The sequence below is a fragment of the Corvus kubaryi genome, unplaced genomic scaffold (genome assembly GCF_017639235.1).
Source record: "Corvus kubaryi isolate FWS band 111438036 unplaced genomic scaffold, C.kubaryi_AGA036_p1.0 37373, whole genome shotgun sequence".
NCBI lineage: Eukaryota > Metazoa > Chordata > Aves > Passeriformes > Corvidae > Corvus > Corvus kubaryi.
Window position 1 is genome coordinate 6,905 of NW_024581121.1, and position 14,014 is coordinate 20,918.

General features: G+C 63.2%; 1 protein-coding gene across 5 annotated transcripts in view; it reads right to left on the reverse strand.

Annotated features, from left to right (window-relative positions):
• The window catches only part of CADM3 (cell adhesion molecule 3), a 24,002-nt gene that overhangs the window by 4,691 nt on the left and 5,297 nt on the right, over positions 1-14,014 (reverse strand). For all 5 annotated transcript variants that reach the window (XM_042034517.1, XM_042034520.1, XM_042034518.1 and 2 more), the window contains exons 2-7: positions 2,798-2,938; positions 2,507-2,659; positions 2,224-2,361; positions 1,869-2,039; positions 1,052-1,142; positions 396-565 (exon numbers count right to left, since the gene is read on the reverse strand). In XM_042034517.1, the coding sequence (XP_041890451.1) occupies positions 396-565; positions 1,052-1,142; positions 1,869-2,039; positions 2,224-2,361; positions 2,507-2,659; positions 2,798-2,938 (864 nt within the window). The remainder of the gene's footprint in view (positions 1-395; positions 566-1,051; positions 1,143-1,868; positions 2,040-2,223; positions 2,362-2,506; positions 2,660-2,797; positions 2,939-14,014) is intronic.

The window sequence follows — 14,014 nt, forward strand, 5'->3', positions numbered from 1 at the left end:
GACACAGGGACAAACACACACAGCCCTGCCCCACGTGTGACACAAGGAACATGGGGACACACACACACAGCCCTGCCCCACGTGTGACACACGGGGCATGGGGACACAGGGACACACACACAGCCCTGCCCCACATGTGACACAAGGGACGTGGGGACACAGGGACACACACACACAGCCCTGCCCCACGTGTGACACATGGCACAGGGACACGGGGACAAGCAGAGCACAGCCAGGGCGGCCCAGGGGACAGCACCATGCGGGGAACGGCAGGAGCTGCCCCCACCCACCCAAGGATGGGAGCCAGCGGTGACACGGTGACACTTTCCAGGCACAGGGGATGCAGTGACCCCTTCACCAGGACGCTCCGGCCACTCCGGCCACGCCGCACTCACCGCTGACGTCCAGGTTGTACTTGGCCACCACACTGCCCATGGAGCTGGTGGCCGTGCACACGTAGGTGCCACTGTCACTCTTGTTGAGGAAGGGGAAGATGAGGACGCTGTCGGAGCTGAGCTGCAGGGGCGTGTCGCTGCCCTCCTTCTCCCAGAGGAATTCCTGTGGGCTGAGGGACGGCACGGGGGTCAGGACACCGGGATGGGGGTCAGGACACTGAGATCGGGGTCAGGACACCGGGATCGGGGTCAGGCACCTCGGGATGGGGGTCAGGACACCAGAATCGGGGTCAGGCACACCAGAATGGGGGTCAGGCACCTCGGCAGGGGGGTCAGGACACCAGGATCGGGCTCAGGCACCTCGGGATGGGGGTCAGGCCACCGGGATGGGGGTCAGCACCCCGGGATGGGCACCCCAGGATCTCCTGGGAGGCAGAGGGGACAACGTCCCATTTAGGGACAAGCCAGGACGGATCTGCTGCTCCAGGAGGGGACTGGAAGCTCTGACTGCTCTCCACGGAATACCCGACCCCAAACCCACCCCACAGCATCTGCCCAGCTCCGGGCGGGGCTCGCTGTGGGATTTGGGAGCCCGGCAGCGGGAGGGGAGGTTGGCCGGGCCCTGAGGAGGAGGAGGGAGGTGAGGAAGGCCTTACATGGGGTTGCCCTGCCCGTCGCACTGCAGCTGCAGCTTCTCCCCCTCCCGCGGGTACTGCGGGTGCGGCTCGATCTTCGCTGTCGGCTTGTCTGGAGAAGAGGAGAGGAACAGCGGGGTGAGCGCCTGGTACCCCAAATCCTGCCCTGGAACCCCAAATCCTGCCCCTGGAACCCCGAATCCTGCCCCTGGCACCACAAAATCTCTGCCCCTGGCACCCCAAATCCTGCCCCTGGCACCCCAAAATCTCTGCCCCTGGCACCACAAAATCCTGCCCCTGGCACCATAAAATCCTGCCCCTGGCACCCCAAATCCTGCCCCTGGCACCATAAAATCTCTGCCCCTAGCACCACAAAATCTCTGCCCTAGCGCTCCAAATCCTGTCCCTGGCACTCCAGGTCCCACCCTGGCACCTCAAATCCTGCCCCAGCACCCTAAAACTTGCCCCTGGCACCCCAAATCCCACCCCTGGGCTGGTTCTGGGCATGCAGGGCTGTAGGGTGACAGCACCCAGGGGTGGGAGCAGCACTCAGGGGGTGCTCCCATGTCCCTCACCCTGTCACCACCGCAGGGAACAGGCAGGGAAAGGGGAACAGGGACAGGACGAGAGAGGTGGTGCAGGCAGGGAGCAGGGACGAGGGTGTGGGACATGGGGACAAGCAGGACACAAGGACAGGAGTGGGAAGCTGAGGGAAGTGTCACCGTGCAGGGGCAGTGTCACCTTGCCCTGTGTGTGACAGGACCACGATGGTCACACCAGGCCACCTGTGTGGGGTCTCCTGAACCCCCATCCCCCCCAAAATGTCCCCCCCACGTACAGTGGACCTGCAGCCTCTGCGTGGTCGACCTCTCCGAGTTCTGCAGGGATTCATGGTCCACGGTGCAGGTGATCTCCACCTCGTTGTCCTCCTTGGTGACACGGAACTCCACCCTGCTGGTCACCGTGAAGGTCTTGCCGTTGGGGTCCTCCACCACCTCGGTGCCCGAGTCTGTGGGGACAGGGGACAGTCAGAGCTCAGGGACACGGGACCCCAGCAGAGGCACGAGGTGACGGCACACTGCGCAAGGGACACGCTGTCCCCGTCCCACGGGATGCCAGTGTGGTCCAGGGCACCCTGCAGTCCCCCCACGGTGTCCCCCAGCGGTGCCAACCCCCAGGACAAGGCCACCCACCCTTGATCTCCCTGTTGCCCTTCCTCCAGCGCAGCTTTGCCGCGGGTTTGCTGCCGGACGAGCGGCAGATGAGCCGGGCCACCTTCTCCTCATCGATGGGCTGCTCGTGGCCGAAGATTTGGGGCTTCTGGGGGATTCCTGCAGGAGGAGGAGGAGGCAAAACCCACAAATCTGTGAGCTGGGTGAGCACTGCAGAGTGCGAGACACACAGGGAACACAGCAAGGGTGAGGTAACGGGATCCGGGAGGGGATGGGGAGCAGGGGGACTGCCCCCGTGTCCTACCCAGCACAGTGACCAGGGCCTTGGCCGTCCTCACGGGCATGGTGAAGATGGAGCAGGTGTACTCGCCCTCATCGGCCAGCACCACGTCGCTGATGCTGATGGTCAGCTCGTTGGGGGTGGATCTCTCCAGCTGGATCCTGTTATCCCGCAGGGCTGAGGGAAAAAGGACAACGGGCTCGGTGCCACCACCCACCCCCCTGCGCTGCTCTGCCCGGGGTGGCAGCGGGAGGGGATGTCACCCCGTGAGCAGCTCCCCGCTGTCCCCTCAGCGCTCCGGCTGCGGGGTTTTACCTCGTTTTTCCCCGAAGTACAGGGTCTGCTGGGCAGGGTTGGACCACTGCAGCGAGGAGTCATCGGGGTCCTCCACCTGGCACTTGAGCACCACCGTGCCCCCGGCCACCACGGTCTCGTCCGACGTCGTGGGCTGGCTCTCTGCGCACGGAGAGGGACAATTGGGGGGTGTCACCTCCCTGCAGAGCGTCCCCGAGCAGCCCAGGAGCAGCGGTGTCCCCAAAAGCCACCTGAGCACAGCTGTGTGTGTCCCCCCGTGCCTCTGCAGGGACATGGGTGTTCTCCCTGTGGTTCCGTTCCCCAGCAGGGAATCAGGCTGGGATCGGCGCTGCCGCCCCTCCTGCAGCGCCCACGGGGACAGGGGACACCGCTGTCCCCACGGCAGCTCACGGGGACACTGGCACGGCCCCAGGGCTGCCGGAGGATCCTGACACGAGAAAATCCCGGCAGAGCAGGGGGATCCAGGAGCAGCAGCAGAGCCTGGCCCCGGCTGGAGACACCCAGGGAGGCACGGAGCCCTACCCCACAGCCCTGGCAGTGCCAGCGAGCCGGGCCCACGCCCCGGGGGCTCCGTGCCAGGCACCCCTGGCACTGGGACGCTCCATTCGCCACCTCCATCCCGGCAAAGGCACCCCCAGGCCATGCAGTGCCACCTGCGGGGTGTCAGTGCCCCGCTCCCGGTGTCATCCCTAAGGGGAAGGACTCGCTCCGCGTCCCTCTCCAGGCTGTTCCCTCAGCTCCTCCTCGTCCTTCCCCTTCCCTCGGGCTCCTGGAGCAGCGGAGCAGCCCAAGGGCAGGGAAGAGCAGCTCGAGGATCAGATAGCCCCCACCGGCCAAGGACAGCTATTTTTGGGAAGCTGCCGTGCCAAGGAGCGGAGCTGCAGAGGGACAAGGAGAACACGGCACAACCCCCGGGCCCGGCCAGTGGAGAGGGAGGAACACGGAGAGCGCTGGAAGCACCAGAATTTCCTAATTTTCCGTGTACAAGGTGAAGGGAAATTCATCCTTTTGCTCCCATCACGAGCTCCCCGAAGCTGTCGCAGGAAGGTTTTGGAGGAGGGCAGGACGAGGCTGGGCTTTCCTGTTAAACTCCAGGAAAGGCTGGGCTGGAAGCACCCGAGGAAGGACTTTTTTAGGAAGGAATTCCTCCCTGTGAGGGTGGGCAGGCCCCGGCACAGGGTGCCCAGGGAAGCTGTGGCTGCCCCTGGATCCCTGGCAGTGTCCAAGGCCAGGCTGGACATTGGGGCTTGGAGCAGCCTGGGACAGTGGGAGGTGTCCCTGCCATGGCAGGGGTGGGAATGGATCCTTTAAGATCTCTTCAATCCGAACCATTCTGGGATTCCCTGAGTCCCAGGATTTCCAGAGAAACATCAAACTGGATTAAAACCATTCCCAGTGTAAAGACCCTTCATCCCCACGAACCTCCCCATCCTCACTGGCCAAGTTTTTCCTGCTCTTTGCTCTTCCCTGACTCATTCCCTGCTCTCTCCAGACCCTGGCACGGTGGGGGCTGAGCAGGACCCCACCAGTGCCAGGGCACTGTCACCCTGTCACATCCCCGCAGCGACGCCACAGCTCTGCTCCGCCCTGGGAATCCGCCCTGGGAATCCATCCCTCGGCTTGTTTTAATTTAGTTAACGAGCCTTTGTCCTGCCACACCGTAATTAGGGGATTAGAACGCTCCAAGCCTCTCCTGTCCAAACTGCAGCTCAGACACAGCTGAGGACAAGGGTCCGACACCCACACAATTAACGCAATTACCACCCTGCCCCGAGCCTGGCCTCGTTAAGGAATTAGCGTGGGACGAGGTTAAACGCATCAAGGATGCCACCGCCACCCTGGGGGACACCACGGGGACACCCCAGAGGGGACATTCCCCTCCTCTCGTCCGCGGGACCCCGCGCTAGGACTCCGACCCCCCATCCCCCCCGATCCCAGGCTGTGCCAGGGCCGTGTCCGGCTGTCCTGGGTGGGGGGCACAGCCCCTGGCACGACCCAGATCCCCAGGGGGGCTCCGTGCCCGCCGGAACAGATGGGAAGGGCCGGGATTTCATCAAATCCCCGCAGCTGGAAGTGACAGAATAGGGGCAGAGCGGGGAGAGGAGGGGGCTCAGCACCCCCGGAGCAGCAGGACCCACCCTGGAGGTCTCCCCCTCCTCCCACGGGGTCTCTCTACAGCCACGGCTGCTCGGGCTGGGGATGGAGGCTCACTAAGGCATCGTGGAACCACAGAATTCCAGAACGGTTTGGGCTGGAAAAGGACATCAGTGCCAGCCCTGCCATGGGCAGGGACACCTCCCACTGTCCCAGGCTGCTCCAAGCCCCAATGTCCAGCCTGGCCTTGGACACTGCCAGGGATCCAGGGGCAGCCACAGCTTCCCTGGGCACCCTGTGCCAGGGCCTCACCACCCTCACAGGGAGGAATTCCTTCCCAATATCCCAACTAAATCCAACCCTGGCACAGCCAGGGGTGTCCTAGAAGACCCAGGGGTGCTCAGAGCAGGGACTGTCCCCTCCAGGGGTGCCACCCCTCTGGAAACCCAGCTCCAGCCAAGCTCCAGGCTGTCCTGGCACAGAGAGCCTGGGACAGGTGCTGGACACTCCGGGAGCATCCACGCTGCCCGTGCCAGCGAGTGCTGCCAGCGCAGGGCTGCTGCCACCCGCCAGGGCTGGCACTGTTCCCTCGCCTCCCTCTGTGCCACTGCCACGGCCAAAGCACGGCCTGGGGGCTGCAGGGACCCTTCAAGCCTCTGTTATCATCCCCCAAGAGAGGGCCAAGCCAGCAGTGAGGGCTCCTGGCAGGCTGGGGACACCCTGGAACCATCCAGAGGGGCCAGACCTGGCACAGGAGGGCTCAGATCCAGCTCCAGGGACAGGCAGAGCAGCCTTGGGCTCCCCAAAACCACCCCAGGAAAGCTGTGCCAAGGCCCGTGTGGGGCCCAGAGCCGCTGCCCGTGTTTGTTTGTGCTCCCCGTTGGTGCAGCGGAGCCAGGGAAGCGCCGCGCTCCAGAAAAATCAATATTTCATTAATTAGAGCCGTGCACTTTTGCAGAGGGGCTGCATTCATATTTATGAGGGGGAAAATGATGTGGGAAAATGATGTGGAAAAATGATGATGTGGACACCTCCGCTGCTCCTGGAGCCCGGCATGAGTGTCCCCATCCAGCAAGGCCTGTCCCCAAAGCTCTGCAGCTCTGGGCCTCCAGACCCAGGATGCTCCCAACAAGGAAAAAATTGATCTTCCGCATCCCAGGAATTCTGCAACGCAGCCACAGTGCTGCCTGCCTGGAGCAGCTTCACCTGGAGCAGGCAAGCAGGGAGAGAGGCCTGGGAAGAGCCCAGCAGCCGTGAGAGCGAGGCTGGAGCTGCAGGATCCTTTCCAGGGAATGTCCACCCCATCCCAGCTCTTTGCCAGGCTGTGAAAACATCTCCGTGGCAGAAATAACCCCAGGGAAAACCACCCACTGCTCCGAGCCCTCCAACGCCTCCAGCTCGCAGCCGTGTCCCAAAAATGCTTCTCATTTCCCTCCTTCTTTCCCAAAAAACCCCTTCTCGTTTCCCTCCTTCTTTCCCAAAAATGCTTCTCATTTCCCTCCTTCTTTCCCAAAAAAACCCCTTCTCATTTCTCTCTTTCTTTCTCAAAAAACCCCTTCTCATTTCCCTCCTTCTTCCCTGTTTACTCTGGGTTCGGCATCACAAAGATCCAATTCATCCCCGTGGGCACAGATGTTTTCCAAGGCGCCTTCTTCTCCTCTCCAAGGACTTTGTGTTCCAGCCATTCCCTCCCCAGCTCCATTCCCAGCCCCGGGGCATCTTTCCCTTCGGGGGATCCGTTCGGGAATCCTGGCAGGGCGGGAATTTTGAACTCGTGGATGGGGAAGGCTCAGACATCTGCTGTGCACATCCCTTGCACAGGCTGATTTTAGCAGGGTGTGAATCCACAGTCTGGAATACCCAGAGCCCGAATTCCAGGCAGCTGAACCGCTGCAGATTTCCCAGGAGAGGGAAACCTGCTCCCGTTTGGGTGCATCTGCTGCGTTCCACCTCGGATGCGGCGTCACCGGTGCTGTGACAGTGACAGGACACATCCCATCCCTCCAGGAGCCTCCTGCAAGTCCAGGGCCGGCTCCTTTCCCAATCCAGTGACATCCAAGGTCCATCCAGGCTGTCCCCAAGAGGCAGATCCGGGCAGGGAGCAGATGGAGGCCAGGCTGGAGCGAAAGGTGGAGGTGGGAGGGATCCAGGCTGATCCAGGAGAAGGCTCCACATGGGGACATCCCCGTGTGGTGTCACCTGGCTCTGCTCTGGGTAGCTGCGGAATCCATTCGGGGATTTATCCCTCACAGGGATAAATCCATCCAGGAATTCCACAGGTGCCTGAAGCGCCTTCTGGCAGCCCCCACAGCCGCTCCCTCCGAGCTGTCCCTCCCCCAGGGGGAAGGGTTCGATCCCAGGGGGACAGGGACTGTCAGGGGAACGCAAACATTCCCTAAATGTGGGAAACAGAGCCCTGAGTGTGCTCCCAGCTCGGCTGTGCCAGGGACAGGGATGTGGGACCAGTCACTGCTCCAGGGCTCCCTGCGGGGTGTGAGATCCAGAGGTTAACGGGGGATCCCAATGTCCAACAGGAACTCCCTGGACCCCGCAGCTCCTTCGTCCTGGCTGTACCCAGAGCCAGGTGACACCACACAGGGGTGTTCCCACGTGGAGCCCTCACCTGGATCCCTCCCACCTCCACCTTTCGCTCCAGCCTGGCCTCCATCTGCTCCCTGCCTGGATCTGCCTCTTGGGGACAGCCTGGATGGACCCCGCAGCCACGAGGGACGCCTGGATGCCACTGGATTGGGATCTCACTGCTTGTGAGGGAAGTGGCGGCTCCAGGGCCTTCACAGCTTCCCACATGAAACCCGCTCACCCCAAACACCAAATTCCACAGGATTTCTCTGTAAATGAGCATTCCCTGAGGGACAGCAAGAAGATGCAGCTCCTCATCACCTCCCTCTCTGAACCCTGGGGTGTCCCAAGGCCTTGGGATGGTCCCCAGCAGCCCCCAGGGGCAGGGTGCTGGTCCAAGGGGCACTGGCATGACCTTGGGCACCTCTGAGGCTGCATCTGTGACCAGAGGGACACTGTCACCTCCTGCCAGACCTGCCCGGGGGACAACCAAGAGCCGCTGGTGACACCTGACCAGGGTTCAACAGCTGAGACACAGCCAGCAATTAGCATCAATCAGCTCCAGAGAGGATGATTCCAAGTGCTCTGGGACCATGGGATGCTCCTCTCCTCCTCCTCCCCCAGCCCTGGCTGGATGCTCTCAGAGCCGACCTTCCCGGTGTGACTCCGGCTCCATCCTCACTGTGCAGGGCTGGGAAGCAGCTTCTCCTCTCCTCTTCCTTCTCCCTAAACCCCGCACACCCCCTGGGCCCCCCACACAGCCCCTGCAGGACCAGAGGAGAGCTGGGATGGGATCAGGGAGCTGGGGAACCCCTCGGATGGCTCCGCTCGGCCCCATTTCCACATTCACACCAGGCTGGTGCCGCCTTCGCTCAGGAAAAGGCAGTGGCATCCTCGGGGAATCCCAGGACACCAGGATCACCTCCTTCCAAGGCCATCCCACGGCTCAGAGGGTCTCCTGCCACCCCCACCAAGCTGCAGCAGGAGAGCCCAGAGCTGGCTGGTCACACCCAGAGTGCTGGGAGGGAGCAGAGCAGAGGGAAAACCCCCCCAGTTCTGGGCCACCCCAAATCCCCCAAGCACCTTGACAGCCTTTGCCGGTGTCACAGCTCCCTGGGGACCCTGAAAAGGAGAGAATTCCCCGTAGACCCTGGGGCACAGGGCAGGGTGACCCCTGTGCCAGCGCCCTCCCCCAGTGTGACAGCCAACAGCTGAAACTCCATTTTTTGAGTGGGTTTTTTAGCTCCTACCCTAAGGCCAATCTCCAACATGACTGTTGCCAAGGGAACGAGCTCTGTGCTTTGACAGTTCTGTTTTAAGGATCTCCCTGCCCAGCGAGGTGTCTCAGCCCAGTTGGATGCCCTGGCACGGGGTTTGGTGGCTCTGCAGCCACCTCGACGCTGGCAGCAGAGCCGTGTCCTGAGGAATTGTCACTCACCAGTGCCCCAGGATTAAACACCCCGGGTGCTGTAAGAGGATATTTATAACAGAACTGAGCAATGGGGAAGCCGTGGCAGCTCTGCTGCTCTCCTGGGGGACAGCACAGCCAACGCCTCCTCCCAACCTCCCACAAATAGAATCAGGGAATGGCCGGAGTGGGAAGGGACCCACAGGGATCACAGAGTCCAACTCCCGGCCCTGCACAGACATCCCAATGACGCCACCCTGGGCATCCCTGGGAGTGTTGTCCAAATGCTCCTGGAGCTCTGGCAGCCTCGGGAATGTGACAATTCCCTGGGGAGCCTGGGCAGTGCCCAGCACCCTCTGGGGGAAGAACCTTTCCCTGATCTCCAACCCAAACCTACCCTGGCCCAGCTCCAGCCATTCCCACAGGTCCTGGTACAGTGGAGACTTCCCACATCCCAATGGATGCCCAGGAATGTGCTCAGCATCAGCTGCGTCCTAGCATGTCACCTCTGCTGCTGCAGAGTGTTCTGGCCCTTTTGGAGTCCCCAAAACCACAGGGAGACAAAAAAAAAAAAAAAGCCAGAACCCAAAGTTGGTGAGACTTGGAGAAGCAAAATGGAGCTTCCAGGAATGCCACGAGGGTGAAGGTGTTCAGAGAAGCTCAGAGCAGCAGCAGCCCAGGCTGGAGCACCTCAGGAGCGCTCCTGGATCCATCTCCCCATGACTGGGAGCAGCAGAGCAGGATCCTGATTGCAGCAGGAGGGAGAACAAGGAGCTGCAGCCCTGGACACCAGCGCAGACACCCCAAAGTGCATCCCAGCCCTGGAAACAGCTCCCTGGGGTGTATAGGGGTCCCAGCAGGTCCTGTCCTCTGAGCAGCACCTGGCCCAGGGACCTGCTGTGGTCCTGCCAGTGGCCACTCGGACCAGCAGCATCAGAACTCATTTCCCCGGAAATCACAGCCTGAAAGCAGCAGTCTGGAAAAGCCGAGCTTGCCAGCAAACACCGTTTGAGGTGTTGTAGGCGAGCAAAAGCATCTGCAGCTGAAGCAGCGCCTGGAGCATCACCCGAGGACGGGGCAGCTCCCGGGATGCTGCAGGGACACCGGGAGCTCTCAGCTCTGCTGCTCCCCGGCCAAACTCCCGGCAAACGCTGCTGCTGCCGGGTCTGCACCAGCCCTGCTACCCTCCAGCACGTCCAGACACCGCAGAGCCTCCGCGGGAGCCGCAGCATCCAACACCTGCCCGCGGTCCCTGCGCCCTCGGCCGCATCCCGGCGCAGGCGGAGCGTGACGCTGGGCAGGTGACTGGAATGGTTAAACACGTTCCTGCCCAGCCCTGCTCGCAGCCTTGGCTTCCCCGCCTCCCTCCGCTGTCACCGGCTGCCTTTGGCTTGTCTGGGTTGGTGCTGTTGGCACCGGGGCTGCCCAAACGCAGCACGGAGCATTCCTGCCTCTGACTCCGCCTGGCTCCTCATCCTCCCCCCAGGACAGCCCCGGGTGGAAGAGGAGCTCTCTGGGAGGGGGATGGAGAATCTCAGCCCCTCACAGGTGGGTGAGGAGCCGGGGCACCAGAGAGGTCATTCCCACCCCACCGTCGCCACGCAATGAAGGCTCTGCTGCTCTCAGCTGCCGATGCCCGGCCAGGAGCAGAGGGGCCAGAACTGGACCAGATGGTTCAAGCTGAGCTGACCCAGTAACTGGGAGGAGGAGGAGGAGCAGATCCATCTGACTGTGGGGGTGTTACAGCACTGGCAGCACCTTCCAGGGCCCGTGGAGCCACCGAAGAGCCAAAGCAACAAGGACTCTGCTCAATCTGTGCAGAACCAGCACTGGGGGACCTGCAAGGCTGAGGCATCACTAGGGCTGGAAAAGCAGCCTGGAGAGCAGCTCAGGTGGACACCAGGCTGGGCAGGGCGTGCCAGGCCAGACACTGGCACAGCCGTGCCCAGGACAACAAGCCCAGCAACACAAGCAGAGCCCAAACTCCAAGCTGGCACCGCCACCAAAACCGCCTTGGATGCGTGCCCACATCCTGCCCCACTCCCTCCCTCCCACCGCTCCTCTCCTGCAGGGATCTGGATGGGCACGAGACACCCTGGATTGGGGTAAAACGAGGTTAGGAACCAACGCAGGGAAAACAAACAGGAGCAGCTCTGCTGCAGCTCCCTCCATCTGGCTGCACGGCCGCCGTGCCAGCGCCAGGGTGACTCCCCAGATGTAGCCGCCTCCGGTTCCTCCGGCGATTCCAACACCCCTGGAGAGGCGGGAACGTCAGGCAGAGGGAGAAGAGGCAGCGTCTCGTAGGCAGGAGACCTCCCAGGCAGGGAATCCTGGGCGAACAGGGCGCTTCTCCGTCCAGAGGAGGACGGGTACCCACACCTCGGGATGCTCAGCTCATACTCCGGCAGCATCGCCCCATTCCGTTGGGATTTCTCCTCCCGCCCGCAGGCCAGGCCACCACGCTCCCAGTAGACAGCACAGGCCACGCCAAAACCCACGGCATTGTCAGGACAGCGGCAGAATTCCTGTCCCCGGCAGTGGTGCCAGCACATCCCTCACTGTCTGGGCATGCAGCAGGCACCTCTGCAGTGCCTGATCCCAGGCTTTGTCCTAAAATCCAGCCTTGCCTGTTGAGCCTAACGCATTGTGCCAGCTGAGCAGTGGATTCCATGCTCTCCAGCCAGCTGCCTGCACAGGGATGCTCTGCTCCCTCCCCTCTCCTCCGGCTGAGTGCTGATCCCAGCCCTGGAACAGCTCGTTTCCCCCAGGCAGCTGATCCGAGTCATCCGAAATCAGGCCAAGCAGGTAGTGAGTGATGCAGAGAGGTCGCCCTCCCTCCCTTTCGTGCCTCACCAGGGCTGTCACTGCTTTCCTCGGCTCGGGAGCCAAGGGCTGGTGCTGGCACAGGCACCGAGAGCATATGGCGAGCCCTAATGGCACTGGGAAAGGGGCTCTTGCTCACATTCCGTGGGGAAAAGCACCGCAGAAAGCAGCAATCAAAGGATTCTGTTGCTCCAGACAATGCCGAGCTCCCACCACCCCACTGTGCCCCTGGGCTCTCCCTGCTCCAACCTCCCACATTCCAGTGCAGGGGGAACAGGACCTGCAGATGTCACCTGCTCGGAGGCTGGGGATGGCAGAAGCCCTGTGGGAGCCCAGCCCCTCTCCCAGCCTGACCAGACCCCATCCCACACAGGCAGGGCAGCCTGGGAGGCTGCTGCCAGCCAGGACAGCAGCAGGAAGCACAGGGCATCTCCCCAGGACAGAGGGAGCTTCTCTGCGTGGTCTGGCCAAGCAGACACCTCCAGCAGCTCCAGACAGATGAAGCCACCCCGCAGGACAAGGGACAGCATCCTGAACCTGCCTCTCTGCAAAGCCCTGATCTCGCCGGGCTGAGGACACCTCCAGTGCCCCAGTGGGAAAAAACAGCCCCAAGTCATCTGGTTTTGGCCCGTGGTGGCCTCCCAGGGCATTGTCCAAACAAAAGGGTTACACAACTCCCGAGTGGAATAACCCTGCAGAGAGAGAATGATCCTCACACAAGGACAACCACGCACCAGCCCAAACAGCCGAATGTGCCGACAGCAGCACAACGCCAGCCAAGAGCTCAGACAGGGCCCTCTTGTGCAGGACCAGTGCTCCCAGTGCCTGGGTGGCTTCCAGGGGTTCCTCCAGACCCTGCCATGCTTGTGGCGGTGGAGGAATGTTCTCCAAGGAGGAGACTCCACCCCACCCCAGGACAGGTGCCAGGGAAGGGATGTCCCCTGAGCTACGCTGGGATGGTTCAGGGGCTCCAGGATGAGGCATCAACCACGAAGACACAACAACAACTTCTTTCCAAGCATCTCCCAGCCATCCGTGTCCTCTGCTCTCAAAGGTTTTTTAGGGGTCTGTTTGTCCAGCTGTGCTGGACTGTGGGGAGCCTGGCGCTGGTGGCCAGGGCTGGGCCACAGCAGAGGCCAGCCCAGGAGGAAATCTTGCAGTGTCATCATCTGGGCTGTGTCCTGTCCCAGGACAGCTCCGAGTCACGGCCACCGCCCCTCCTGGGAGCACTCCCCGGGATGCTCAGCCACCCCCAGCCCCACAGGCTGAGAATCCCCACATGGGGCTGCCAGGATGTCCCCACGCTGTGGGGCTGAGCGTCACCCACACCCAAGTGACTCTTTCGGGTGCCCGTGGGAGGACCGTGGCCAAAACCAGAACAAATCCCGGGATTTGTGGATGGGAACACAGCCACCAGCCCCCAGAGCCTGTGACAGCAACAGAGATGGGTGCGGGGGAGCTGTGGGGGCTGCGGGCTCAGCCCTTGTCCCCACCGTGCCACGCTCCCACCTGCACAGCCCTCGGGACCCCCGATCCCGTTCTAGAATCGCCTCCCTGCTCCTGATGGGCCGCAGGGATGTGGATGGAGACCGGACCCACCGTCAGCCCCCCAGACCACAACACAGCGGGTCCAGCCCAGCCCCTAGCCAGCTGCTGCACCTCCGCACCCAAACACGCAGCAGCACCGATTCTGTCACGACAGACGACTCCCGACACGGCAAACGCAGCCGCCAGCAGCCAGGCAGGGATGGCGGGTCCGAGCCACCGCCGGCCACCCGCAGGGACCCGCAGCCCCACAGCGACGGGGGACACGGCGCTGCCACCGGCGAGCCTCGACCAAAATCACATCCGCTCCGCGACTGTCGCCGGCGGTGAACCCCCTTTGTCTGGCGAGCCGGGGCTCCGCCGCGCCCCGCGGCTCTGGATGCCCCGCACATCCCGGCAGCATCCCGGCGGGACGGGGAGCGGCCGCCGCTGCCGAGCCCCCCGCCCATCTCGGGGAGGCGGCTCCCACCGGAGGGACCGGGGACCCGCCCCAGCCACGGCGGGGATGTCACCGCCGCTCCCGGGGGGCTCCATCCGCCCCTCAGCGCTGTCTGTCCCCCCCTCCGCGTGTCACCACCGAGCCCCGGCACCCTCGCGGCGGGGCGGCTCCGCCGCACCGGGGACTCTCCATCCGCCCCCCCCCCGCTCCGCGGGCAGCGCCGGGAGGGGCCGCGCGCCGCCGCCGCCGCCCGCCGGGGCCTGTCTGGAACCTTCCGCCGCCCCGGCCCCGGCCCCGCCCCGGGCGGTCCGCGGCCATGGGGGGACAC